The sequence below is a fragment of the Strigops habroptila genome, chromosome 9, assembly GCF_004027225.2.
Source record: "Strigops habroptila isolate Jane chromosome 9, bStrHab1.2.pri, whole genome shotgun sequence".
Taxonomy (NCBI): domain Eukaryota; kingdom Metazoa; phylum Chordata; class Aves; order Psittaciformes; family Psittacidae; genus Strigops; species Strigops habroptila.
The window spans coordinates 14,056,635-14,084,374 of record NC_044285.2 but is presented as its reverse complement, the minus strand read 5'-3'; the positions used below and the strand labels follow the sequence as shown (position 1 = coordinate 14,084,374).

Sequence of the window (27,740 nt, the reverse complement as noted above, 5' to 3'; positions counted from 1 at the left end):
ATTAGATGTGTGAGGTCCTTAAAGGTCTGAGTAAGTCAAAGGGGAAGAGTTTAAAAAAATGTCACCATTAGCACATGAAAGAGACTTCAGAGTGGACAGAAGAAAACATTTGCTGTACAGGGCTAGTTACATTTCTTCATTTTTTCCCGTGGTGTTTTTCTTTCTTCTTTTTTCCCCTTCCTATTATTTTATTTTCTTCCTTTGTTAAACAACAATCCAGATGTTGTGATCAAAAACTTAATTTCTTCTGAGTTTTTTTTCATTAACTTCTTTTGGGTCATGTTACCACTTGTGATAGTTGCATGAGAAAGGTAATAGTAGGGGCTCTCTGCAAATTCTGTGTTAGTGATAAGTAAAGGCACTTTCAAAGCTAAGCTAATATGTTTTCTGGGAGCTTGCCTGCCTTGAGTAACACCTTGGTTATATATTTGCCATGAAGGCATTATTGCTAACAGAAGGATTTTTCTATTTTAGGAAAAGCTGCAATTGTGGAAAAGCCAGAGTTTGTTTTCTTCAGGCTGCCTGGAGTCACACTTTTGTGGCAAATGAAGGGAGGGTCTGTGGGAAGTGTGTGTGGAGGAAACAATCTTGGGTTGGAAAAAGCAGCTCTTGCTGTGCAACTTTTTTTACAAACCTTTGATTTTTTTATTTTTCATCTGGGAAAAAAGGTTCAGGAGAAATAGGTTTTGCACAAAAAGGTATTTCAGCATTTATACTCACTTTCAGTGTTTTTACCATTGTCATAGCTGAATATTGTACTCCGGCTCAAACTGATTATCATTACAAAACAAAAGTACTTGTTACTGCACATGTTTGCAGAAGCTGGGACAGAGAAGTACAATTCTCAATCCTGTTTGGTAGATCAGTTAAAGGCTTGAGTTTTCTGTTCTTGTGTGCATTCAGTTGTGCATGCTGTGGCTCTTCGTAGAACTGACACATTTGTATATTCAGACAAAGGAGGGAACATAAAATATTGTATGCAAATACATCTTGAAAATGGGTCTGTATATCAGATGATCCCAGGGCTTTTACCGAAGGCAACTGAACCGGAGATGTTTAGAAGCCATAGGCTAGGATGATGTACGTAGGGGAAGAGAAGCAGATGGGTAGGTGTTGCACTACTGAGCCTTGTTTGCATTTACCCATCAATTCCCCTCTTTCTCTTTTGCATATTTAAGACACAGGAAGGGACATGGTCACAGCCTGTTGCCAGCTCTGTATCTGTGTGTCTATATTTGCATGTGTATATAGAAACTGTTGGGAGAAATATGGGATATCTTCGGGCTTCCTGATCCTCTGAGTCCAGTCCAGCACTTCTCCATCAGGAGCATACCTCTTTCTGTATTAGTCCTTTGTATTAATCTTTATTTTCATGATAATTGTTAATGTTGACCTAACCTAGCCTTTTTTCACTAGTCACATCTTTCAGCTGCCTTCTTCCTGTTTCTCACTTGCCTTTATCTATTTTCTCTTAGTTTTCCATCAGTCCTTGATGCCTCAGTGACAACCAGAAAACACATAGCTGTAGCACTTCTTACCAGTTATTTGTGCTGGAAAACTTTGCTCAGGGGTGGCTTGGATCCATTAATTCTTTGTATATTATCCAAGCAGAGAAGACAGGTATGCATGGGCTATGGTTTTAAGAGCCCTGTCATACATGCAGTGATAATAATCTCTCTCCTTCAGAAATGACAGCCAGATCATGCTTCCAATCAACCCAATAAAATACCTGAAGAAAAACACCAAGGCACAGTCAAGTTGTAGGACAGAAAAGTGAATTTCTTGGCATGACTCAGAGCACAGGCATGAGTCCAGGGTACTCCAGCTGGCCCAGCAGTGCCTACACCTCCTTCTATTGCTTGAGCCTCCCTGGTGGAAGATCCACCTCTGAAGGGTCATCTTCCCCCTTGTTGAAGCCAGGGGGAAAGCTCCCAGTGGGAGCCCAGAGCCCGTGTTGTCCGTTGCACCCCTGTGCAAGGCAGCTGAAGCACGCTGCCCGGAGAGCAATGTGACAAAACCCCACTTTCAGCAGTTATTTGTATTTCCACTTTTCTTTGTTATTTCTGCGAGTAACACATGCTGTGTTCTTCCAGCACTTTGTAGCCATTCCAATGAGTTTCACAGGATGATGAGTGTTCACTGTCCCATCTTACAAACTGGGAGCCTGAAACACAAGGAGGGCAAGGGCCATTTTCAATGGAGTTCCTCGGGTACTAATGGTTTAAACTGAGAGTGATACGATATCCCTGAAATCAGTGACAGAACTGAGCTGTAGATTTCCAGACTTCCAGCTTTGCATTCAGACTATTAGATAACAGCTCCCCCTTGAGGGAAACTACTTTTATTAATAAATTCATAACATGGCTATTCTATCATTGGAGGTTTTGTGTGGATAGGTTTGAGGGTCACCATTTCACCGGGCTGCATAAGATGAAAGATTCATGGTGGTTGTGTTGTGTCCTAACCAGCTGGCCACAGTTGGGAACAGCAAGGTGATTCTGCCAGTCACTGGCTCTTGGGATGTCACTTAGTTCTCAGGGTTCATCAAAGTGCAGCTTGGAGCACAGTGAAGTAGCAAAAGCTGGCACTTTTGGAAGAAGCTACACCACATTGCTTGTGTACCTGTTTGTGCTAATTTGTGCTGCTCCTCTCTGTGCTTGCATTAACACTTGTGCACTTGCACAGGGACAGGGTGGGAAGTTGGCCTGGATGAAAAATAACTTGGCAAATGAAGGTAGTGGCAGGAGTGAGTGGCTGAAGGGTGAGGGGAAGCAGGCTGGTTTCTTTCAGCAGCAGTGTTGGCTAATGCTAGTTTAGAGTGCTCATCAAACTGCAGGCTCAACTTAGCATTTGTAAAACTGAATTAATGATGGGAAACCCTTTTAATTGTACAAAGGAAGATAGCTAGCTAAGAGTTAAGTAGCTGTGTGTTTATTTTACTTAAGTAATCAATCAGTCAGACTGCTTTCCATTTTCTAAGTGTTGTATAAACTTCATATGCAGAGGAATTACCTCAAGATAATTTTGTTCTCCCTTTTTCAATCAAGATAGTAATGCAGTTTGGATTTAAATCTTGAATGCATTAGGAAAGATAACAAAAATAACCTTGATTTTGACTAGTGTCCTAGTCTTTACTCTCTACCTTTTGGTTTGTTAATACAATGTTTGATTCAATGCATGTTCTTCACAAAACTAATTTAAAAATACTGCAGGTATGGCGAAAGATTTAAATTACAACTGCTTTGTGGTCAAACATTCTGGCAACAGCAGCATTGCTTCCCATGAGAAGTGATTTTGTTTATAGAACAAAGTTAAAGAAGAAGATTTTGAAGGAAAAATTTAAGCCAGAGCAAATTCCCATGTATGTAATTATGGAAAATACTTTACACACGTAAAAAGCATTCTTGGAAAAAGGGACACAACCTGTGAAATTCTATTCTGGATTCTGCAAAGTTGTAATGTCCTTTTCCATGTTGTTATTGCTATTCTGAGCATCCTTTAAACTACAATAGTATTTACCTGTAGTAAGTAGTATTTACTTTAAAAACATGTTGTAATCCTTTCCAAGTGGGGGAAAAATACTCTTTTGTCTTTGCAAAACACCACGAAGTATAAAAGAAATATAGGTACTGTGTCGTCAGCCAGAAGAGCAAAAGGTTTTCAGACGTTTCAGGACGCCTGGGATCTTCTAGGCTACTCTTGTTCAGATGCTTCTTTGTATGGACCTTAAAGAACATTTTTGTGGAAGGGTATTAGTACTCAGAACACAATTTGGAGAATTACTCTGAGTAAAGGATTTGAGCTCCTGAGATTAGGTCCAAATTCAGATTGCACATGTTGACCCCTTTTATACCACCTGTGAGATCTGTCTATGGTGCTTTCAAGGATACTGTTCCAGAAATTTGGTCTTAATTAAATAGTCTTCAAATAAACCATTAACATATATTTAACTAAAAGCAACAACATTAACTTGCACAGCTGCTGCCACTAATATAGACGGAGTAATCCTTCTGGTGAATTATCTTAGAAGAGCAGAGTCCTGGCCTGGAAAGACATGCACACAAGATGCCGTTGAAAAATGGCTTTAGGTGGAATCAGTGTGGAGGTGAAAAGTTAGTGTAGCTTTTGCAGAGCAGCAAATTCTCCTGGCCTTCCTGGTGGGTATTTGTACCAAATGTAATCTCACTGAGAGCATTCAAGAAGGAATATAAGAGTAGTATAATGGGCTTCATTACCTGTTGACAAGCTGTCACTTACTACGTTCTTTTAATGAACTTTTCTGTGCAAATTCCTACCACAAAACTCATTATGAATAGCTCGTACCAGCGTGCCACTGAATATAACAGCAGTGCATATTAGAGCTAAGGATGTTGTAGGGTCCTGGATGCTTTTATTATCCTTACAAATGGAAATTTTCTTCAGGACATGTTTTAGAAGTCCGGGATGTGCTGTATGAAAATGTAAAGGCTAAAAATAACACTGCTGTGCCAAACCACTAGGGAGGTACTTCAGCAGAATCTAAATGTAATTAAAATGAATACACTTGCTAAATGTTAAAGATATGCAACCAGAGAGGCTGTAGAGAATGAGGCATCTAAGAAGATAGAGAGGGAAAAGTCACAGACGTGTTCATGTATGGAGAGGGAAATATTGCAGTGTATTTCATGGCTGAGGAAACTGAGACCTGTGTCCTCATGCCACCACACTTCAGGTGAAATTGTCTGCTGAGCTAAGGCATTTGGGTTAAACTCTTTACAAGTGCTTTTAGCTGTCTTCCCTGCTTCCTGGTTTACTAACATGTGTAACTGGAAAATGTTAAGAATTATATGCTGAGTTTTCAGTGAATACTTTGCATTAGAAGCAGTGTACAAAGGGAGCTTGATGCCAACCTTTTATTTTTAAGCTTTTTTAATGCATCTGGATTTAACTTCCAGCTGTATGAAGTTAAATCCAGATGCATTAAAAAAGTACGAAGCGTTTGAAGTATGCGAGTTGTCGTATTAGAAGCTGTAAATGTGTATCAGACTGTCAGTCTATGACAAATGTGTTGGTTTAGCAAATTCCCTATAAAACTTGTCAGTCTTCTAGGTTAGCTTGCCCTTCCACCTTGTATTCAACAAACGAGTGCCAAATTTTGACCTTCATTAAGCAGTTCCTTTATTTACATCTGCAAAGTGTTTGTATAATAATAGTTCACTGCTCACACAACTGCATACTGCAAACCCATGGACACAGAGTGTAGATTAGGTGTCTATATGCCTACTAGGTGCACCACCACAACCTGATCTCTGCCAAATAAAAGGGAGCACACATGGCCCTTGATGCCTGCAGTAACAGAATGTCTCACTGAAGTTTGGGCCCTAACTATAGATACAGCTGGATATAGGCCATGCAGCTAAGATTTGCCTTAAGAAAAATATAGCTGTGGTTTCTACTTGCATATATTGTATTTGTTTTCCTGTCGTGACTGACTTGTGTTACATTTAGCAATTTGCATGTGTTAGTGCAGTTCCTTGTTGCCCTTTCAAGGAGGAGAGAGCCGGATTGATTGCTAGTTGCCCTATCTGAAACTTATGCATCTTGCAGTCATGCTTACAACAGTACAACGCCTAAAGCTTGAGATCTGAGAAGAGTCACCAGTCCACAGATGTTTTTGCAATGAAACTGTGCACCTCCTAGAAAGTCACTGTGGTGCAAGTAATGATAGATAGTGTTTTCATTTTGCTGCACAAAAGGGTCAAAATGGCACGGGGTGTCCATGACAGACCAGCAGAAAATGTTGGTTCTGAAAGAAAATTTATTTCATAGCTTCAGGGGAAAGTTTGGTCCCTGTGAACAGATTGCCTTTGTCGTTGTGTAAAAATGTGTTGTTTGTAAGGTGATGCTGGATGTCAGGCACTCAATGCATACGTGTGATAGAGCTCGGTACCTAAACAGATGTTAGTCTGAACTTGGTGGAGTGCTTGTTGCATTGTCTGGAAGCATTCTTCTTAGCATGAAGGTCAGGCAAATTGTTTAAACTTCCTTCCCATCTGCAACCCAGAAATGTTGGTCTTCCCTGGGGAGATCATCTTTTCAGTCTCTTCCATCTTACAGAAAAGAACCTTTTACAGCACACTCCTGTTTTGAGGTGTGCTTGTAGCAGCATTTTGTGGGGCTTTCTTTTGGTTTTTTTTCCTTCCCGCTGACCCTCTACTGTAATGTTTGACTCACTGTTTTCGCTCCTGCATGGGTCAGTTGCTGTGTGTAAGGGAACCTGTTGTATGGGGTGGCACATCCTATTTGCACCACTGGGTGAATTCTCAGTGGACATATCTGTGTTAGTAACTGGGGGTAATTAAGGCTCTGCTGGCTCCTTCGGACACTCTTTCCCTCGCCCCCGCCCTCCCTTTCTTCTTCCAGAGATGGCCTCTCTACATAATTCCATTAAAGTGATTGTGCTCTGAGGGGTAGACTGAGGGGCAGTGCTCTCATCTTTCAAAGCAGGACCAATGAGCTATGTGCTTTCCACTGGGCAGCAACAAAAGAAAAGGTCTCTCAGAAGAAAAGACGAGCACAAAAGATCAAAATTAGGTGTTTGTCCAGGCCTCTGGTATTGCTTTCAAGTTAGCTTTTGAGGGCTCACTTTGAAAATGGCGAGCCAGGCTAGTTAACATAAGGGTGTCTGCTAGTTTGAGAGTGTGTTGTTAGAATAATATTGGAAGAGAGCTTTTTGCTTGTGCGATTTAACAGTTCTCTAAAGCGCCAGAGAAACAGGGACTGACTGAAAACGTTGCAGGCACAGTGGTAATGTTCTACTCCCATAAGGAAATTGAGCAATGTAAAATCCTTGAGATTTGCTTCACTTCTTTTAAAAAGATTAGAGACATTTAGAGCGTTCTCTTGTTTCTGTAGTCTCCAAAAGGCCAAAACGCTGTATGCTGGGAATTCATCCTGCCCCGCTAGCCCTCCCCCCACATTTCTTTTTGTATAAAGCTGCTGTTGCTGATGGTGGGCAGTAGGAGAGGTGATGTTTTTACTGCAAGGGGGTGTGATGTGTTGTTTGTCCTGGGGCCCTCTAAGGGATACCGCAAAGCTACAAAAGGGATACAGACCCTTTTCAGATTTAGACAAATAAGCGAGAGCCATCCAAAGCCATGGAAAGCCAGACCATTTAGCTGGATCAATTCACATATGTCATATGTTCTAGTTTCTACCAAAATAAACTTTTACAATGTTGTACAAAGAACAAATTGGTTAGTTTCTACATCAGTTATTTGGTTTGCAAAGAAAAACATGAGTTTCACAGACAGTCTTTGTTCCATGTAAGTGTTTAAAGTTACCTTTAAATGGAAAAAGAAACCACGAGATGTAAAATGTTGATTTGTAACCTCTCAAACTATTTTAGCCTGATATTAACAAGTTGTTATTTAAAATGTGTGATCAATTGAAATTCTTACTCCTTTAAATAAGAAATAATAATATTATCTGAAGCTGGTAATAATGCTTAGAAATTACATACCCAAAGCCTTGACAAGACTTAAAAAAAACAGAACAGGATTGCTAAACTGTGTTTATTTGCTTAATCATATGTCCCTGAGCAAGGTAAAAGGGCATTTTTCAGAAACAAAAAATAAAATCCAATACTGAAAATCTGAGAGAGGATACCTGCTTTTGAGAGGAACGGACCTGAACCTGCGTAGTCTTTCTACTTCCCAGCTTTATGTTAGTGTTTGGCGTGATGCGCTTCTCTCTGTCTCTCTTGTCTAGTATATTTGAAATGTATTTGCTTATTTTCCTAATAAGTTTCTGCTGTATTTACATTACTTTGCTTCAAAAGTACATTTTTAAGGATAGTATTTCTCGGTGCTCTTCCTTTCCCACCCTTCCCCCTTAATAATTCCCCTGGACCTCTGTTGCTTGGAGCAGACTTTGGCTAGCCCCAGATTCGATGTCAAAGGCCATGACCCGATGTCAGAGCAGCCCATGCTGCTGGCCTCTTCTTTGAATAATTATCTGGAGTTTATTGTGTTGGAGGGACAGGCTTGGGGGCAGCACAGTCATCCTGGCAAACCACACCAATGGGCTCTCCAGCCGGACCACAAGCCAACAATGGACCTGTAGGTTACACACAAAATCCAGCAGCACAAAAGATTCAATTAAAAATGGACATTTGGCCACAGAAGTTTTGGCCTTAGAACAACTATTTTTTCAGCCTCTTGAGTATAGTGTGGGTTTGATACCTTTAATGGAAAGGAAAAAGGTATTATTTAAAAGTTCGTGTATAACTGAAGTATTTTTCTTACCCTCTTCCTCAACAGTTAGAATCTCCATTCTGGATATAGCTTAAGAAATTAATTCAAGGTTTCTAGTTGCTGAACATCACTTAGAACATCAAACCACTTACTTGTTTTTTTTCTCTAGAAATTCTGTGCAATCCTAATTCTTCTAGAAAAAAGAACAAAGCTCCCAATACTTTTATGTCTATTGTTATTTTCCTTTTAAAGTACTGCAAATGGGTTTGTTCAGAACAGGTATGAAAGTATGTTCAGTATCCAGACTTAATGAGTCAACAGAAAATGATAGTAAAAATGTCCATTTTCTTTGGGCTTCCTTATCTTTTCCTCTCCCGAAGAGGACTTAAAAAGTCTGAAATCCAGATTGTGGAGTGTGTCTCTTCTTATCAGGACTGAATGAAAGGCTGCTGGAGGTGGACTTGCTGTTCTGGAGGGGTGGGGGGTGGGGGGGGAAGTTCTTTCATGGTCTGACCTTGGATTCTTTCTTAATTTTATCTAGCCCTGACCTGTTGGCTCTGCTCTGGCTCCTTTCAAGGCCTTCGCAGCTTCACAAACATGCAGCAGCTGAAGGAAACAATGACAGGGCTTTCAGGGGTTGCAATATTACGCTCTCGTGTAACCTTGGCTAGGTAGCCTGTAAACAGATGCTTTCTATGAAGCATTTGCCAGAAAGCCAAAATTTTGGCTGTGTTGGTATCAGCAAACATGACTCTGCAACAGTCTTGATTCAGGACTTTTCAATTTGTATTCAGTATAAGCTTCAGTTGAATGAACAGTTACCCAGAGCGTGTCTTGTGTGTAGTGTGATCGTGGAACCTGCTGTTACAGGTTTTATACTTACCTTTAATGCTATAAATTTACTTGGAATATAAGAATCATATGAAGAGAAATTATCAAAATCGGAATGGGATAAACACATTTTGATCTTTTACAGAAAACTGATTTGAAGATAGTGTTAAAATGTAATCAGGACATTTGCATTTCTATGTTGAGGTTTTTTTTTTGAGAAGGGAGGATGGAATTATGTATGGATTAGGAATCTTCATTGGCCGTGGTGTTAGTATTGTGCTGCTTTAAGCTTAGAGGGTTTTAATTGTGTAATAGAATGTATTGAGAATGGAATTTTTGTTCCATTGTGAATATGGAAGTGACTTGATTGTTCTTAGTAACTTTTCCTAAAAGTTCAGTCTGTGGAATCTTGGTAATTTAAGAATGAGGCAGTTGCATTAAAAAGTACTTCACCAGCTGCAAAGTGATTAGAAGCACATTTTTGTTTTTAGTTGTTTTAACTGCTAATACAGGCATTTAATCTTTGATGCCTCTAGTTTTTCCAGCTGTGTTCATTGGAGGTGCATGAGGACACCATCTGGCAGTAATGAGGTATAACTCTACCAGATGGAACCAACCCACGTTTGTTGGAGAGATGTTCCTTCCTCTTCCCATGTCACCTTTATCACTAGGTAAATGTCTTCAAAACAGAGAGCTCCCGCCCCCTGCTTCCTCCAAATAACGGTAGCTGCTACAGCAGTCATCCCAGAAAAACCTTCTTTTCAGTGGACATATTTCAAAGGCCAGTAAGGGTCGACAGAAGCACTGTTTATTCTATTGTGGAACGATGCCAGATTGTTTTAGATGTTTTTCTGTATTTGTCTCAATGTTTTAGAAGAACTGAAGAACTGAGTTTGAGACAGTAACTCAATGGAATTCCATAGAATACACCACCATACACTAAAGCTAGTTCTGGCATGAGAAGATACCAACTCTGTAGTTGCTTTTGCCTACCATTGTGTATGTATTTACTAGAGCATTTGTATTTCCCTAAGCTTTGAAAACTGGGCTCTGTATGTTTAATCCACATTTAACTAGTAAATATACATAATATAAACGTATTAAAATCTTAAATTTTGGAAAAGAAAATGGGAAATCTGAATGTTAGTATTTCTGACTGACAGCTGCTTGGTAGTATCAACTTCTCACCTACTGAAAGAGGAAATGGAAGATTTACATGGAAGCAAGGCTGATGGCAATAGTAAAAAACACTGAATAACTCTGAGCTGGTGCAATAGAACATGGATGCTTCAGTGAACTGTAGAGCAACACAACTGCTAGTAAATCAAGTCTCAATTTTTCATTGTATTTTTGCAGTTTCTCTCAGTTTCTTGTGTCCAGACAGATAAGCAGCTGTGGTTCTTCCTCCATGCTGGGAAATGAAATGACTTGTCACAAAACAGGGTTGGAACATCTGAGTGCACTGTAGTATCTTTCTTGAAGAAGCTGGTTTTTTAGCATTAACATTAGTAATGGCCACAAGCTTCCTATCTGCTGTCTGAGAAGCTGAACATAATCTCTAAGATTATATCTCAGGGATGCAGTATGACAGTACAATACACAAGTAAATCATTGTCATCTGAATTCTTGCCAAGCTTCAGCTCATGCAATGCTTAATGTTTTTTCCAAGTTACAATCCATGTTTTAAATGATAGTGCTCATACGTGCAGTATTTAGCTTTGCCATAGTTTTACTATAAGGTGTAGAACCTATTCATAGACTTGCAAAACAAAGAGAAGGCTCCCCCGTGTGTCCTGCTGCTGAAAACCCACCAGTGCTGAATCTGTAGGGCTCACTGCGGTTTTTTATGGGAGAGTGAATGACAGGATACAGGGTTCCAGAGGAGTATCACCAGGGAGCAGTGACCTGCCTACAAAAACCGCCATAGGAAAATGAGGCTGATCCTACATAAATTGTAAACCAGTGATTTTTGGGACAGTATCTATTTTGATAATTTGAAATTAATCAATATAAAGGGTATTTAGCTTTTTTCTGCTCTTATTGTATAGGAGGGATATTAAGAGAGGTGAAATTTGTGCCTCTGGTTGAACTACTATTTATGTGTGTTTAATCCTGACAGGTTTTGGTTATATAAAAAGGGTGTGTGAGGCAGCTCTGTTTTCCTGTGTGAAGCTGTCCCAGCTTATCACACCCAGCCTACAATGTCTTTTGAGACAGCCTCTGTGTGCTCCAGAGGCACTCGTGTAATAAGATTGATGAATTAGCTCTAGCATGTTTATATCAACGTCAGTACCGGCCTCTTGATTTGTACAAACAGTGTAGTTTTTGCATCCTTTCCACCAGCTGATTCAAGTAATAACAATAAAAATGCCTTTTAAAAGTTGTAGGTGCTGTGACACTTAATTTTATAACAGCCTAATGCCAGCAGCACTAAAAAAACCCCCAAACAAAACAAACCATATTCAACAGAAACAAATTAAGTTTAAAAAATTCAGCCAGTTGGTGAACAGGCTACAGAATTCTTCCTGTTCACCTTAGGCCTGGGAACAAGCTTTCAATCACTAGACAACTGCTGGCAATTGCAAGAGAATTAGTTGAAATGACTCAGTGTTACCAGCTGTTCAGAGAAGTTTTGGAAATGCAGGGGTGAAATGTTGCTGAGAGGATTTTTTACTTAAGCCAAATTTATTGTTGAATGGGCTGAGTCAAAATGGGATGTGTTGAAAGGACTGCACCTAGTTTGTTTCTGAATAGCAGTGATCTTCTGCGGGAAGATGTGTTAGTCCTGGGTATGTTATGAGCATGACTGATGGCCTCAATACCAGCTTCCCTGTGTTCTGAGCCTCTTGAGCCTCCTGTTGCTGTATAATGTGCATGGATGGCATGCACTAAATTTGAGACTGTCAGCCCCCCAGGTGGCCATGCTATGCCCAATCTTTTATCAGTGATTTATGTGTAAACTATTCAGGATACCTATGCTGGTTAAAGATAAGAAAGCTTCTGAAGTTTGTTTTCTCAGAGTATGTCTGACTTTGAGTGTTTGATACAGCTGATGAACTGCTAGATGAAAGCGTTTATGCCAAGTTTGTATTGTGATTGCCATTGAGGAGTAAATCATCTCAAAAGCCTTTAAATGAAACTAACAATAGTTAAAAATATTCTAAACAGAGGCTAATTCAGACAAAAAAATATTTTCCACTATTTCATAAAACAGATAGTGTACAAGTATCTGTTGGAACTGGAGGTAGATCTTTGGCTATTGGCTGTCTTGTTTTGCATGTGGTGGAGCTGTGATCAAAATGGAACAGCACCTCAGCAGGTACTTCACATTGGTCTTCACTAATATTATACCTGTAATCTGAGAAGCCAGTTTTACATCATTCTTCTGCTGCTCAGTACACGGTCTTTAAAATTCTTTTATATGGTCCTTTTTAGATTACTGTGACATGTAGGCTTTTCTAGGCCAGTCCATAGTGCAGCCCTTCTCAGTTGCTGTTGCAGTTACAGATACCAGCGGATGTTTTTTTCAGCCATTAAAGCAGTAATATGTGACAGCTTAAAAATTCTGTCATTTCTTTTGGATTGAACTAGTCTTGCTACCAGCTGAATCACAATGTCCTGAAGTGGTAAGAACCTTGGGTTTTATATGGTAGAGACTAGTTGAGAGACTTAATTTTTTAACAGGTTCTTCTATATAACAAGAGTTCTTTTTGAAACTTCTTGCAGTACACAAAAGTAAGATGAATGGTATTCAACATTGGACTTTTTCTACATGTAGAGCATAAAAGACACTTATCAAGATTTAAAAAATGTGCTTTTCTCCAAGACATTTGAATTTTTGTGGTGGGAGATAAATTTTAACTTCCTTCCACATCCCATTGTTCTTCCTCTCCTTCCAGTCAAGTGTTAATAAGGAATTCAGTTTAAAAAAAAAAGGCAGCAATGAGGATAAACAGACCTCACAGGCTCCTCATTCAGCTCAGCGGGGCATTAGACCTCAGCTATTCTTCATTTCACAGTGAAGATGATCAGTTCTGGGTGACCACTTTCAAAGGGCAGAGAGTTTTTGAAGGTGCTCGGCAGGATGATGAATTGTCGTGTCTGTCATCCTGGGTCCTGCGGAAATGCAGCGGGGGTCTCTTCTGCAGGAACTTGTAAAGGAAAAGGTTGACCGTGACACTTGGCTGGCTGGGTGCCACCTGGGAAGGTGGAATCTGTTCAAGAGTCTGCTAAATTGTACCCAAATTCCCATTTTTTCTGAGAATAGATGGGACAATCGATTACTAAAACAACTTCTAAAGCGGAATCCTAATGAGATCTTAAAGATATCTTGATGACCTCTTTTTAGAATCTGCTTTGTTTTTGAGTACTTCAGTTACGCTTTACACGGCTGCACTCCTAGCACAGGTTAGGAAGCCTGCGAAGGTGTGTATTTCCACTTTGCTGAGATACATGCTGTAATTTGTCTCAACAAGTCCCCATAACTTGATTTTAGTGTATTCAATTCAAACCACTTGGTACTTTCGAAGAGTAGCTATCTTTCTGGTTGGGCTCAGTGTTTTTAAATGCACCTTCCCTTCATATGTCTTTTGTTTTTACAAATTTTTAAGATATTGCAGTGGCTTACATATAATTTACTTACTATTTTTCTGAATTTTCAGTATTAAAATTCCATATTTTCTTTTATCACATGCTTAAGGTTATTTTGCATGTTTGTGTCCATCTCCTGTTCTCTGTGGTTTGTTGGCTGGGAACAACTGATGACATCTGTTATTAAAGTAATAGTGTAAAGTGGAAAAAAGAACTTCAAAGCAAATGAGAGTCTTTCTATAGTTAAAAATCATGAATTTTTTGACATTTTGTTATTTATATTGTCTACTTGTGATGCTAAAGTCTATTTGAAAAATGGGAATGGGCTCCTCTTGCCTGTTCTGCCACTAGTGTTAAACACATTGAAGAAATACTTTAATCTACATTTAAGAGCCTCTTTTCTTTTACAGTTATATTTAGATTTTGGTAAAACAGTCTTCTTTTAAAAATAAACATACATAGAAATGTAATCTTTACATAGTGATAGTTCATTTACAGCTGATGTTGGTAACTACAGCACAAAAATATCGTCTATTTCAAAAGAATATGAAAAGATTTTATAAAATGCATTATTATGACATTACTGTGCTGTCCTTATGGAAACCTCAAATCAAGAGCTGTTGAGATTGTATTGCTGATGCAGAGGCTGCAGAGGGAGCCAAGGATCCGATGTGAACAAAAGTCCTATTTGTGGTGAAGAAGTGTCAGGGATTTTTGTTCCTGTTTATTTCATGAGAGAGGCTTTGCGAAATCTCAGCTAAAATAAGAAAGAAAGAGCAGAGCTTACGTTGAGAAGGGATAATATTGCGGTGTTTTAGGGCAAGGAAAAAAAAATAAGATCAGCACAGTTATATAACATCTAAACCTTCTGAAAATCTTAATAGAAGGAAATAGGCTCATGACAATAGAGGAATGTCCTAATGCCTGCATTGGTGCTGGGGTGAAGTTTAGCTGGACCTAGAAGAGCTTGTACTTACTAATAGCAAACACCACCACCTTGCAAATCATCATTGTATAGGAGAGATTTGTTGCAAATACCAGCACAAGGGAGTATGGTGCAAAGAAGTAGCGCAGCCATCCCGGGGGTTTGCACTCCTAGCTGCCTATGGGTACCCTGTGCCAGCCCCACTTACAGAAGGCTCAAGGCCCCTTTTGATCTCACTTCTCTGTAGTAATTTTTCACTCTGATCAAGGCCAGTGTATCATCAACAGAACTGAGGGAAGCAGCAAACTGCAATATGGCCATCCACAGATGAGGCCAGAGAAGGGGAAATAGGGAGACCCTTCAAGCTAGGACAGTGACCTCCTAAGAATGCCAGAACCAGCTTTCAAGAAAACACATAGAAGCGGAAGTTTTTAGTCAAAGGCACTGTTAACAATCACTGTTGTTTCACAGTACATCTCCTCTAGGAACCTGGAACAAAAACATTTCCCATTTTTTTGCTGGGTCCTGTCTTCCTGCCTTTGCTTGGATTGCCCTGCGTCATTACAGCCTGCTTATCCAGAAATAAATGTTAGTTTCTGTGGGCCTCATGCTGTTTGTTTTAACAAATCTTTATTATAGATTGAAAGCACTTTCAATATGCTGAATCCTACTATTAAATCTAACTCTATAGCTATGAAGGTGTTATTTTGTTACAGATAGAAATGTGGTATTTATCCTCCTCCCACTGATTTCTGTTGCAAACTTCTTTTTCAGGCTGTCAGAAGCAAGACTGGGAAATAGTGACTGATTCTGGGAAAAGATTCAGGGAAATTGGCAGGGCTGGAGAAAAGACAGGCTTCCGGGCATCTGGCCTGCTCATCAGGCTGCTGACTGTAGCAGACAAGTTTTGAATCAAACTTCAGGAGAATCAAGTTACCTGACTACCTGTTGAAGTCTGAAAATCTTTATTTTACTTGAGTCTCATTATTTGTTTTCTCTTTGTGTAGATCCTAGGAGAAAGTATCATGTAAGGCTGCTGGCATATAACAGTATGGAAGAAGGTTATCAGGCAGACCAAACAGTCAGCACTCCAGGATGTGTCTGTAAGTGTTACAGGTGCATGAAGAATTTATTAGGAACTGAGCTGTTTCAAGGCCCCAGCAGCTCTGTGTTTTTAACCTATAAATAATCAACTAATTCAGTGTAAAACAGAGAACCAGAAAGATTGTATCTGTGACAAGTACTATCTTAGTCATCCTGCAAGTGAGACAGTCTCCTGTGTTCATGAACTGCAGCTGAGGAAACAAGATAGCTACCAAACATTTTCCTCCCCTACTAGATTGCCTGCATCATCTAACCAGTGACATATCATGTGTCTTATGAGAGATTTATCTCTCTCCTTTGTCTCTATTTATAGTTTTGACTTTGGTCTTGACTAAACAAGTGGGACTACAGAAGTAGTATGTGACATGGGTTGGGAGTTTGAACCAGATTCCTGGGTCTGAATACCAGAGAATGCTGGGTAGGGGCAGATTTGAATCTAAACCTGTGAGCTCAGGCCTGTCTCTTAATCCTACCACTATCTGTACACAGTTCAATAAATAATTAATGCTCCTTTTTGTTCTGAACAGCTGTCCGTGATCGCATGGTGCCACCGCCGCCACCTCCTCACCACCTCTATGCCAAAGCTAACACTTCATCTTCTATCTACCTCCACTGGGGAAAGCCTGCCTTTACATCTGCACAAGTCATTAACTACACGATCCGCTGCAACCCAGTGGGGCTGCAGAATGCTTCTCTGGTTCTCTACCTTCAAACGTAAGTGCAGCGCTGCTAATGAGTCTTGGTTTCCCATTTCCAGATCCTTTCCACTCAGATTCTACTCTTCCTGCCCTCTCTTAGTTGCCTTTTACTGTAACAACTTATATGTCCCTTAGGGGACTGTATATTTTGCTGCTAGTTCTGTTTCTTGGGTTCTTTAAGATGTGTTCATAGAACAACTTCATTCTCTACCTGTGATCCTTGTGATGGATCCCTGGACAAGCTCTTGAATGGCTGTTTAGCTAAGTTGAATTTAGTTTTAAGCTCTTTTTCAACCAAACAAAAGAGAATAACTATAGGTAGCTTGTCTGGGCAAAGTGACTTCATCCAGTGTCTGATTTTAAGACTGGAAACAAGAATTTTTGAGTTTTGAGAGCTTGAGCATGTTATTGTGGGAATGCCATATTCCTGGGTGTGTGGCACCCTCCCAGGAGAAAGCTGAGCAGCAACTAGAGCTCTTTCAGAGAAGCAACACATGAGCCATAGAATGACAGAAAAGGGAAGAAATTCTGCCTAGGCCTAGTGTTCAGCTCTCTGCTCAGGTGGTGTGGGCGCAGAAGACACTGCTCCATTGTGACTGCCTATGATGGGGGCAATGGTGCTGTTGAGGGAATCCATCTGTGTGTAGCTCCCTTAACATGTGGGTTTACTCAAGCCTTCTGAATAAGAAAAATGCTGTCCTAAAAGTTAGTTTCCATCCTAATGTCGATGGTTTTCTCTTCAAAAAGCACATCCCCTGCTGTATAACTCCTGACTTAACGATTTGACACAGTATAATCACCATGTAAAATTCTTAGTGTGCAATATGGAGCATAGCAATGAATGCTGCTTTTTGTGATAAGATGAGGCTATTGCAAATATTGGTGACTGCCTTTGCATCATGAAAGATGAAAATACTGAGTGAGATTTAATAAAGCAATATCTGTAGGGTAACACCATTTTAAATTGAGATCTAATCTCGACTGGGTATTACCGCTCTGGTGTATCCCACCCCAAGAGTCAGAATAAAGCAGAATGTCCACAATTGACTTTGTGGTCAAATAGTAAACAGCAATATTACAGTTAATATAATCAATTTTACAAGTAATAAATTACCAAATATGGCTACAAGATGAGTAGGGAACATTCGTATTCTACAGAGATCCCCAAAACATGAGGTGATAGAAGCTATAAGTGGAAGGGGAAGTTGCACACATAGCCACTGTCTGCTCTGTGAACTGAGAAGCAGATCCAGGAATAGCTGATGGAGCCAACATCATGTGCCTTTTCAGCTTGTGGTGCTGCTTGTAGTGTAAGAAGTGTTACTCCAGCTTGAAGCATAGTGTCCTATGGACAAGTGCAGGAAGAGCTGAGTTTGGGATACTTACTGGTGTTCTGGGCAGTAGTGTTCTTGCACTTGCTTGTGCATCAACTTTTATCAAAACTCGATCTCAAGTCAACTGACAGCAGACAGAATATCTGCTGGAGAGTTCCAGGTTAGTACAATTACATTTTCAGGTAGACAGTGCAGATGGACCATGTGTCTGGACTTGCACCGGTTTGTCTTGTGTGGAACTGACAGTGTGGATCTACTCACAGTGACTAAGAGATATCAGTTGAGTTTGGGATCTTGAAGTCAACTGCTGCAGTTAAATTTATTTTATTCCTTCATCTGTACAGGTCAGAGACTCACATGTTAGTTCAAGGTCTTGAGCCAAAAACCATGTATGAATTTGCAGTTCGGCTCCATGTGGACCAGCTCTCCAGCCCCTGGAGTCCAGTAGTCTACCACACTACCCTTCCCGAAGGTAAGGCACTAGCAGAGGAGCACATAGCTCTAAAAAGAAAGCTCAGTAAACCAAATAGCATGAAAAATTGCTTATTAATTTCAAGCTGTCTGTAGGAGAGAGAAATACTTTCCTCTGAGATACAGATATTGCTCTTCTTGGTGAGAGATAGAAAAATGCTGTCAGGAAAACCCTGGTTTTGGAACTGGAAAATTATTTTTCAAAAATTACCTAAAATCAGCAATGATTTTGATATAGAATTAGCAACCGCTGAATGGAAATAACTTGAATCAAAACTTTAAAATATGTATTGAAGAGGCATGGCTGATTCATAGGCATTATGAAAACCTATTTTAAAACCCAGACTTTGGAAACTGTAACAATATTACACATCTACTGCCCTCGCTGCTGGTTTGCTGTTCGGTCAGCTTGGTCAGTGAAAATCAAAAACTGGAGTTCTGTGTTCTCAGCATTGCAATGTTCGGGACGTAGCTGTTCACAGGGTAACGATGTGTGGGTTTTTGTTAGTAACTGTTTCCTTCTGGAGTTGAAGGAAAAATACTAAATTTGCTTTCACAGAATCTGAGCTATAGATCAGGTCAGAATTAACAGGAGAGTTTCTCTTGAGGAGAAGCATGTGTTTGTTTATATGTTGTTTGTCTGGGATGTAGCAGTAGCCATTAGGTCTGCACATCAGTTTCTTTCTGAGCAATTCAATTGCATGTAAATTAGTTTAGCCTAATAGCATTGTGTTACTGTTCTCACAGCACCATCTGGCCCTCCAGTAGGAGTGAAGGTGACTTTGATAGAGGATAATACTGCTTTGGTTTCCTGGAAGCCACCTGATGGTCCTGAAACAGTTGTTACACGATACACTATCCTGTATGCATCCAGGAAGTCTTGGATTGCTGGGGAATGGCAAGTGTTGCACAGAGAAGGTAAACTAAAATCATAAACCTGTGAACTGGATAAACAATAAGGCTGCTTATAAGATGCTTTGTTACTTTCAGCTCCCTTGGACTACAATAAGAAATTCATTTGAATGTTTGTGTGAAAGTTATAATTAGTTTAGAATTATTGCCAGGGTTGCGATGAAAATGTATTAAAGAACAATTAATGCTGAGAAGGTGAGGGGAGAGCAGCTCTCTGTGTTGATTTGGAGCTCAGTGTGTATATGTGAACCAAAATGTCTCTTAAATCCAATTACATCCATCTTAGTTCTATTGTAACCAGGATTGTGATGGTTTCTTTTTGTAAATGCACTCTTCCAGATTTGAAGTCTCTGAGATGCCTTGATTTCCAGAAATAAATTTATAAATGTGGCTATGTGGGATTAGATGTTTCTTTCAATCACTGCCAATCCAGTTGGCTCAGTTCGCTTAATGAACTTTCCCCTACTCCCAGTAAATTGCTCTGCAAATTCAATTTAACTCTCTGGCTCTATTCTGCTGCTGAGCCCCGGGTAGCTAATCTAACAGGAACTCGGGTATGGTGATGTCACCTGCAGCCACATCTTTGTGATTAGATGTAGATACAGTATAAATTTTTCTAGGGACTTTCCAGGATACTACTACGATTTGAAGAGCTGCATTGAGAACAGATTTCTACTATAGCCAGAAAAAAAGAAAAAGGCATTTTGTTTGTTTGGTATTCGAAATAGACAGAGGCAGTTCAGAATATATAAAGTTCTAATTATATATTAAATTGGATAGGGAAGCTCAGTGTTATAGAATAAAGTCATGCACTTGAGTAGCTTATTTAAGAGGATTGCCCAGGAAAAGTTACTGTTTTGTTGTTCTGTGTTGTTTGATGGCTGAAAGCTTAGTTGTCAGCAGAGAGTGAGGCTTTAAATTTTCCATGGAGAAAACTCATAAAGCAATGAGTGTGTTTACAGAGGACAATTCGTTTTGCCATCATTGAGAGTGAACTGTTTTAGTTGAAAGACGGTGGTTGTCCTTTGTGCTGCTCCTGAAGAGAGGATGAAGGACCAACAGCCATTCTGAAGGGTGACAGTGCTGCTTTGTCTTTGCTGGAGCAGAATGGTATTTGTTGGGCTGGCCTCAAATAGAACGGTCAGCTGTGAAGAGTAACAGTAAAATGACTATTAAATAAGTCATAATAAGCATAAGTTGTGAACAATAATTAGTCTCTGAAATATCAATGAGGCCTAACTATAGGGGGAAGATTGAGCCCATGTGTTTTCACTATTAAAATTGTTCAAAGAAACAGTGATATGAAGTTGTCCCATTAAACTGTGGAAGGAAACAGTAATGTAAAGTTGTCATATTAAAGGACCAATTTAATATTAATTTTTACTCACTAAAAACCTCAGCAGATTTAAATTCACAGAGAGCTTATATTTGAAGAGTCTATCTTGTCATTCTGGTGATGATACACTGTGTTTGTTGTATGCAGCAAAGTGGCTGAATTGCTTTCAGGTATGTGCTTCAGCTCAGCCATGGCTGTGAAACTGAGCAGCATCTCAAATAGTGTTTTATTACAGATATTTCAGATGAGGGAATGCCAATAACTGTAAACATTTTCATGTGTTCCCATACTGAAAGTGTTGTTGGGAATGAGCAAATGGAGAGCTATAAATATCAGTGTATTACTATGTCCATCAATGCTAGAGTCACTAATTTTGTACTTTGACAGATATATTAGGGTTTGAGGCGTGTCACGGAATTCAGGCATCCTGACACATTAGGGCAATCTGTAATGCTCTTAACTAAAGTACAGATGAAAAAGTCTGAAAGAAAGTATGTCAGGGTAAAATTGGGCAAATACTGTGATACACCCGTGAAAGTCCTTTCATAGGTCATTTGAGATAGACACAGGGTTTGGTTTTTTTAATGCGTTTATTGTGCTAGGCTCAGCTACCCCTATGCACTGATAAATAACATTGTTTTGTCTTGACACTTCACTTGTTCTGCAGAAGATTTGTGAAATCTTAACCCCATTCTTTTCTCATACCTTCACAGACAACCCCCCAATAAAAAAAATAAAAAAACCCCTCCAAACCAAACAAAACCCCCACAAAATCAACCCCACCACCTATAAAAGTCATAGCATGGCCTTTAGTTTATGCTTGCAAATTTCTATCAATCCACCAACTTAAAAAACAAAACCCTCTAATCTGGCTGAGCTTGTGTTAGGCACGGCAGTGTTAGAAAATGTAACTGCAGTTTGCTGCTGATTCGCGATGTGAGTTACCTTCCAGCCACATCCCCCCTTTTCCCCAGTTCTCTTCAAGTGGATCAGAAGTTACAGCCTTTGCACACTTGGTGTGCAGTAAATCAGTACAAAGTGCTTACTTGCTTTAGCGATGCAGCAGATTTGAAAGGAGCTGGTGGGAAAGAGCCTGTAATATTGAAATGTGACCTTTCGCCCTTGCTGGTGCTAAATATTACAGCTCCTTTGGTTACAGATACCTCACATTTTACTTCAAATGCTTTCAGCTAATGGGTGGTGTTTATGGAAGAGCTGAAATAGCTTTTGAAGTAGCTTCCCTTTTACCAAATGTATAATCTTTTCTGTCAACAAAACAACCTTATATTTTATACACTCCCAATGTTACTGTAAATTCTGACTTCTGAAACTGATTTGAAGGTTGAAATTTAGACTTAAGTCTGAGAAAGTGAATGGAATATGTGAAAGAGAACAAGGAATAGATTTGAGCTTGTAACTACCACTGTTTAGGGAAAGAAAAGCAGTATATTTCCATGGTAGAAAGAAACAGGCATTTTAGAAATGAATTGGAATTTTAAGCAGTAGTCTGCAGTCCCTAGACAGGCAAAGCTCTTATTGACTTTGATAGGAGTTTTGCCTGTCTAAGGACAATGCAAGTGAATCCTACTGATGTTCTTAATCTGTTTTTCCTGCCTTCAGGGACTTTAGGAAATGAATCCTTAACATGTGAGAAAGACGTTTTCTGTAGTATTTTTAGTGGCACAACGTAGATGCACAGTAATCAAGGAAGCCTACACAGGTCTAAATAGTGTTTAATTTTATTTTTAAAACCTGGTATAATGTACTCTTCCAAATCTGTCCTGTGCATTTAACGAACTAGACTTGAAATTTGATAAACTGAACCTGAATTATTCTGTTATGACAATTTTCATTCACATTGATGGTACAGGATCTAGGAGGGGCACATAGATTAGTATGTGGGAGAGGTCTAACATTCTGATTTCTCTGCCTGAAAGTCTGGTTAATGGTTGGAGCATCCTCACAGATAGGACCACAACATAAATGCTGTCACACTGAAATGCAGAGCACGCTGGATCTAGAATTAATATGCTGTGTATTGTAGCCAATACTTGACTCTGGGGTTTGAACTTTACTGGCCACGGTGTGCTGTGGTCAAGCAGCAGGGAGAGAAGGGACAGAAGGGACAAGCAGGCAACCCCAGTGTTCATTCTGTACCCTGTATATGCAGGTTAGAACATGGCAGTGATCACAGCTTTAGAGGTGGTACTGGAAAGAAAGTGTAGGTCCCAATGTCTAAATCTGAGTCTGTTCTCACAGATTTTGTCTAACTGGAACTCTTTCTCAAATCTTTCCATAGGAGCAATGACCATGGCTTTGCTGGAAAACCTTGTGGCAGGAAATGTCTACTTGGTCAAAATAGCAGCCTCCAATGAAGTGGGAGAAGGACCCTTCTCAAATGCAGTAGAATTTGCTGTCCTGCCAAAGGAGACATCAGAGTCTAATCAAAGACCTAAACGCCTGGACTCGGGAGATTCCATAAGTCAGTAGCAATGTTTTGACCACTGCTGTCACAAGTACTAGGAAAAAAGATCCCCGTTTGTTTTAGCTTGTAACCGCTGTCGGGGTAAACCATTCTGGTTTGTGTGAGGCAGTCCTAACACCATAGCATTTTATTGTAAATGAAACCATTTTGGAATTTTTATCTCAGTTCAACTCACAACTGGTTTAATTACTTTGCTCAGAAGTTTTAAGTTTGCCTTTCGAATGACAACACATAATTGTTTTGAATTCTATGTCAATATCAACTTTGCAGCCACTCTTCTAAGGCGCTTCCTTTAAATCCTTTATTTAATACTAAATTTTTAAAATAAATTTTTTATTTAAACAAAATAATTTAAAAATAAATTTTTAAAATTGTTTATTAAATATTAGTAGCACTGGTCAGTTAGAACCAGAAAGCCCAGCAGAGACGAGATGGCATCTCAAATAAGTCTGTTGAAATTTGCTGGTTCCTGGTATTTCAGCAACCCAAATCACCCCTGTCGGTCAGTGATACACCAGCATATATTTTCACCAAAGAAGTCAGCTCTACCTGCAGCTCTTTGGGGAAAACTTTGTGTTACCTTGTGGAAATTAAGGTAGCATCAGTGGTTTCTCCAAGTAAGAATTCAAGAGCACATTGTCTTTTTCTGATAGAACAGGATTTACCTTAGTGACTTATTACAGATTTTAAAGCAATATAGGGAGACTAAAGCTAGCAATTATTCAGGTACATGAACCTTTTAACCTATTCATGTTGTTACACATTGAATTGTGATTAAAACACAGAGATTTTCTTGCTCAGGTTTTCTCCCTTCCTGGAATTCAGTTATTTTTTAGGCTTGAATGAGCAAGTAGAATCATGCCCTCAGGATTAGGTTAATAGATATACAATGTCAAAGCATACACCAAAGTAAGCCCTCCTAGGTGACAGTGGCTCCCTCCTAGGAGCCTTTTCCCTTTGTTATCTAGTAGCACCCTGTAAGGAAGGAGTTGGAGAGAGCTCCTCCACTCCGTGTTGTAGGTCACCAAAGAGGCTGTGGTGTGGGGCAGTCCCTTCTTCCCCTCCCACACCAGAACTGTATATACTCCTCTGTTTGGTCTACAAGTTTTGTTTTCAAAAGTGTCAAAATGTATGACAGAGAAGGTCTGGAAATCTCATTAAAAGGAAACATTTGTCTCTGTGGTTGTGACTGTAACCCTATTAATATCCTGACAGGGAGGAGGGGGCAACTCTTCTTATTTTCTGAGCCTTTCTATGTTCTTTTTTATTATAGCTTATTCTGACTATTACCATCTGGACCAGAAATCAATGACTGGCATTGTTGTCGGAGTTTGCATAGCCTTGACCTGCATCCTTATCTGCATCCTGATCTTAATTTATCGCAGTAAAGCCAGGTATGTTTTTGTTCTTGAAGACTGAGCTCTTTCTTAAGGCACTGATTCTTGGGATGTGCCTTCATCTCCAAGAGTGCTAAGTTCTCTGAAGTACTCTGTCTCTTCACCTATTCCTACCAGCAGTGGAAACAAAGCACTTTGTTGGCTCTTCCTACTCTACCTGAGCCCTTTCTCCAATGAAGAGGAGGAAGAACCCACAGAGTGAGTCAGTGGTGCTTTGACAACTAAGTATGAGGCATGTTTCCAAATAAAAAAACCCCTTTTGAGTCAGACAAGCATGCTGCTTTACATCATCTGCTCTTCCTGCTTAACCCTCCAGCCTGCCCAGACCTGGTTTGCAAGGCTTTAACCCTCTGGTTTTGCTGGACAAAAGGAACCCTGACATAAAGCAGTTCCATGATGCAGTTTCTTTGCAGTGGGGCAAGCCACCATCTGTCCTGTCATCAGCTGCTGTGGGACATAAACTGGCCTAGTGACTGCCCAGAACTTTGGGATCAGAACAAAGACAAGTTACTTGAAATAGCAAACTTAAAAACTGTCTGAAAGTATATTTTAGTAACAAAGGCTTTATAGCATATATGCAGGAAAAAATATGGATTGGGAGACAGTCTCTGTGTAGCATGGTACAAAGGCCTTAATATCATTAGTAGTTACTTCCTTCAAGTAATATTACTAATCATGACAATTCCTGTCTGCATATAAGCTTGTAGCCTACTGTGTATGATTAACTGGAAGCAGATGTTATTTTTATCACAAGCAATAACATTTAAATTCTATGAGAGTTGGAAGTATCGTGTAATGTAAATGCCAAGAATATTACCAGTGTTACTTGATTAATAATAGCTTTGAAGTTTATCCTTGATTTTTTTATTTTCTTCCTGTGGGTCAATTTTATTCTTGCTTAACATTGTGTAGGAAAACATCTGCTCCTAAACCTGTGCAGCAAAGCACTGACCAGCTGTCACATACCAGCATCTCATTAGCCAGTGCTAATGAGGTGGAGAAGAGTATTGAAGGAATTGCAGAGAATGAAGAATCCTTATTGCCAATGATAGTGGGAAGCAGCTTCATTGACGCTAAGGTAATGTGAGCTTTACTTGCTCCCAACCCAGAGGTCTGTCTTCAGAATTTATTGCTGTAACATTGGAGTCCTTATCAAAAGTGAAATACGTACATAACAAATCCACAGGAGGTTTTTTTAATGGGGCAGCACAACTTTGGCAATCCAGGGTCAAATTTTCAAGACTTACTTGAATGTTCAGCTGGAGATCTGATTCAGTACACTTGTTTTACACTGTACTCTACAGATTGCAGTTTGACTCTGTCTTAGAAATGTAATTTGTGAAAATAAATGTCTGTGTGTCTCCCTCTATTGTAGGGGGGATCTGATCTGATTATTAACAGCTATGGGCCTGTCACAAAGGGTAACTGCAAGAAAAGGTGGCTGTTCTTCCAAGATACTAAGAAGGTGAAGGCCGAGGAGGTAATTGGTCTAATGGACAGAGATGTACAATCTTTAATACCCCGTGTTTGCAAAGGAAGACATGTAGATTTCTGTTTGTGGAAAAGCATAATTAGTGGTCCAAGTTTTAATTGGGTGTGTTAAGGCTGGCAGTGTTCTACCCTGCAGTAAAGCCTTACGGAAGTTTCATTTTCTGTCCCAAGTTGTCAGATATTGTAACTTTGCAGTCAATTGATTACTTTCTTGCCTGCGCCTATTCATCTGTGAGCAAAAGGATTTCTGTGTACTGGTCTGTGCACAGCATCTACTGTACTAAATCTGCAGTGATTTTGTATAAATACAAATTAATAATAATATATAAATACAAAGATTGCTACCCTGACAGCTAAAACCTTGTTTGCTGAAGAGAACCAAAAGAGGGAAATTAAATTATTTACCCAAAGCACTGTAGGAATCGAGAATCTGTCTGGCTTCTGAAATTGTTACTGTGGACACGTTTGCTATTTGGATGAGAAGAATAACTGTTTAAAGCTAAAGTGTAAAACCAAATCCAGAACATTATCATGCAAATTCACACCTATGGAGCATCTAACTAATGTTTATTGAATTGTAACTTGTGTTGTGCTCTTTCATGTTTAAGGAAGTCTTGATATCCATATTGTAAATTGGTATTCAAAAATATTTCCAGAAGCAGCTGCATATTTCTGATGCCTCTATAAAAGAAGTGTTTGTTACCACCCAAGGAGTAATGCTTAAAGAATATGCATGAAGGGATGGGAGAGAGCTCTATAAAGTATGTTTTTAAAACACCATCAGGTCTGTCCAATGGAATCATTTCTTGATTAGCCATGCTTAGCTAGAAGGGATTATTTCATCTATTATGGAAGAGAAAAGTATGAGCAAGACTTGAGATTGATTCTTTTTAACCTCCTGTAGGAAAGCCCAGCTTGTTCCAAGCCAGTGCTGGTAGAGGCTCTGATGGAAGAGGAGATAGGAAATGCAGTAAAAATTCAAATTCTAGCTCAGCTTTTCAGAGGCTGAACAACCTTTTTCTCTCTGCTTTTTACGTAGCCTCAGAGAAGATTTGCCCAGGCGGTGTGTCTGTACCAGCCAGGCACCACGGTGCTGCTCAGTGAGGATGAGTCCCCCAGTTCTCCTGGCCAGCAGTCTAATTTCCAGGTGCCGTTCAGTATTGCTGCCGATACGGAGCATTCCGCCAACAGCGAAGGAAGCCACGAGACCGGTGACTCTGGAAGGTTTTCTCACGAGTCCAACGATGAGATACACCGCTCCTCTGTGATAAGTGCCACCCCTCCCACTACCAGTCCTTTTGCAAGCAGTGACTTGGGTGTGAATGTGATGAGTCCTGATAAAAGTAACTGCACAGAGTCTCCTCTGCTGTTTGCTACTGACCAGACCCCTACCTCACCTCTTCAGATACACTCTGCGGTGCAAAACTGACATCCTTAGGGCCATGCCTAACATTCTTGCAGTGTATATCTGTTCGAAGGACAATGAACAGGGAGCCAAAGTTTTATTGTGGAAAGCCTGGCTAACCTAGCAGGTGATCCCAGATTTCTGTTGAATGTTTTTTATTTTTGTTTCTGGGTTTTTTTGCTTGTTTTGATTTGCTTTTTAAAACTCACTCATTTTGAATGTTCAGTGGTCAAAAAATGTGAAAGGACAGTGAAAATTTCTGACTAACGTTGAAAATATGTCACTGGAGCAAAGGGAAGGCTGTTGGCCCTTTTGCTGACTATCTACCTCAGTTTGCCGAGAGGTGAACTCTGAATGATGACTGCTTTACCTCATGTGTGTTCTAGTTGGTCTCAGCTATGGAACTGATGATACTTCCTAGTAGTGTTGTTTTCTTTTGGGTTTGGTTTTGTCTGTTGGGTTGTTTTCCCCCCCAGTTGTGTGTAGAATGTGTGCGTGTGTGCACGTGTATGCGCTCAGTGATCAGG

At 39.8% G+C, this 27,740-nt stretch overlaps 1 protein-coding gene across 1 annotated transcript in view; it reads left to right on the top strand.

Annotated features, from left to right (window-relative positions):
• Window positions 1-27,386, top strand: part of PRTG (protogenin) — an 83,501-nt gene extending 56,115 nt beyond the window's left edge. The window contains 9 exon segments of the mRNA XM_030498015.1: window positions 15,588-15,683; window positions 16,212-16,398; window positions 18,061-18,188; window positions 18,935-19,105; window positions 22,735-22,917; window positions 24,194-24,314; window positions 25,230-25,395; window positions 25,693-25,797; window positions 26,848-27,386. Coding sequence (XP_030353875.1) covers window positions 15,588-15,683; window positions 16,212-16,398; window positions 18,061-18,188; window positions 18,935-19,105; window positions 22,735-22,917; window positions 24,194-24,314; window positions 25,230-25,395; window positions 25,693-25,797; window positions 26,848-27,237 — 1,547 coding nt within the window. The 3' untranslated portion in view covers window positions 27,238-27,386.
• Window positions 27,387-27,740: the final 354 nt, after the last annotated feature.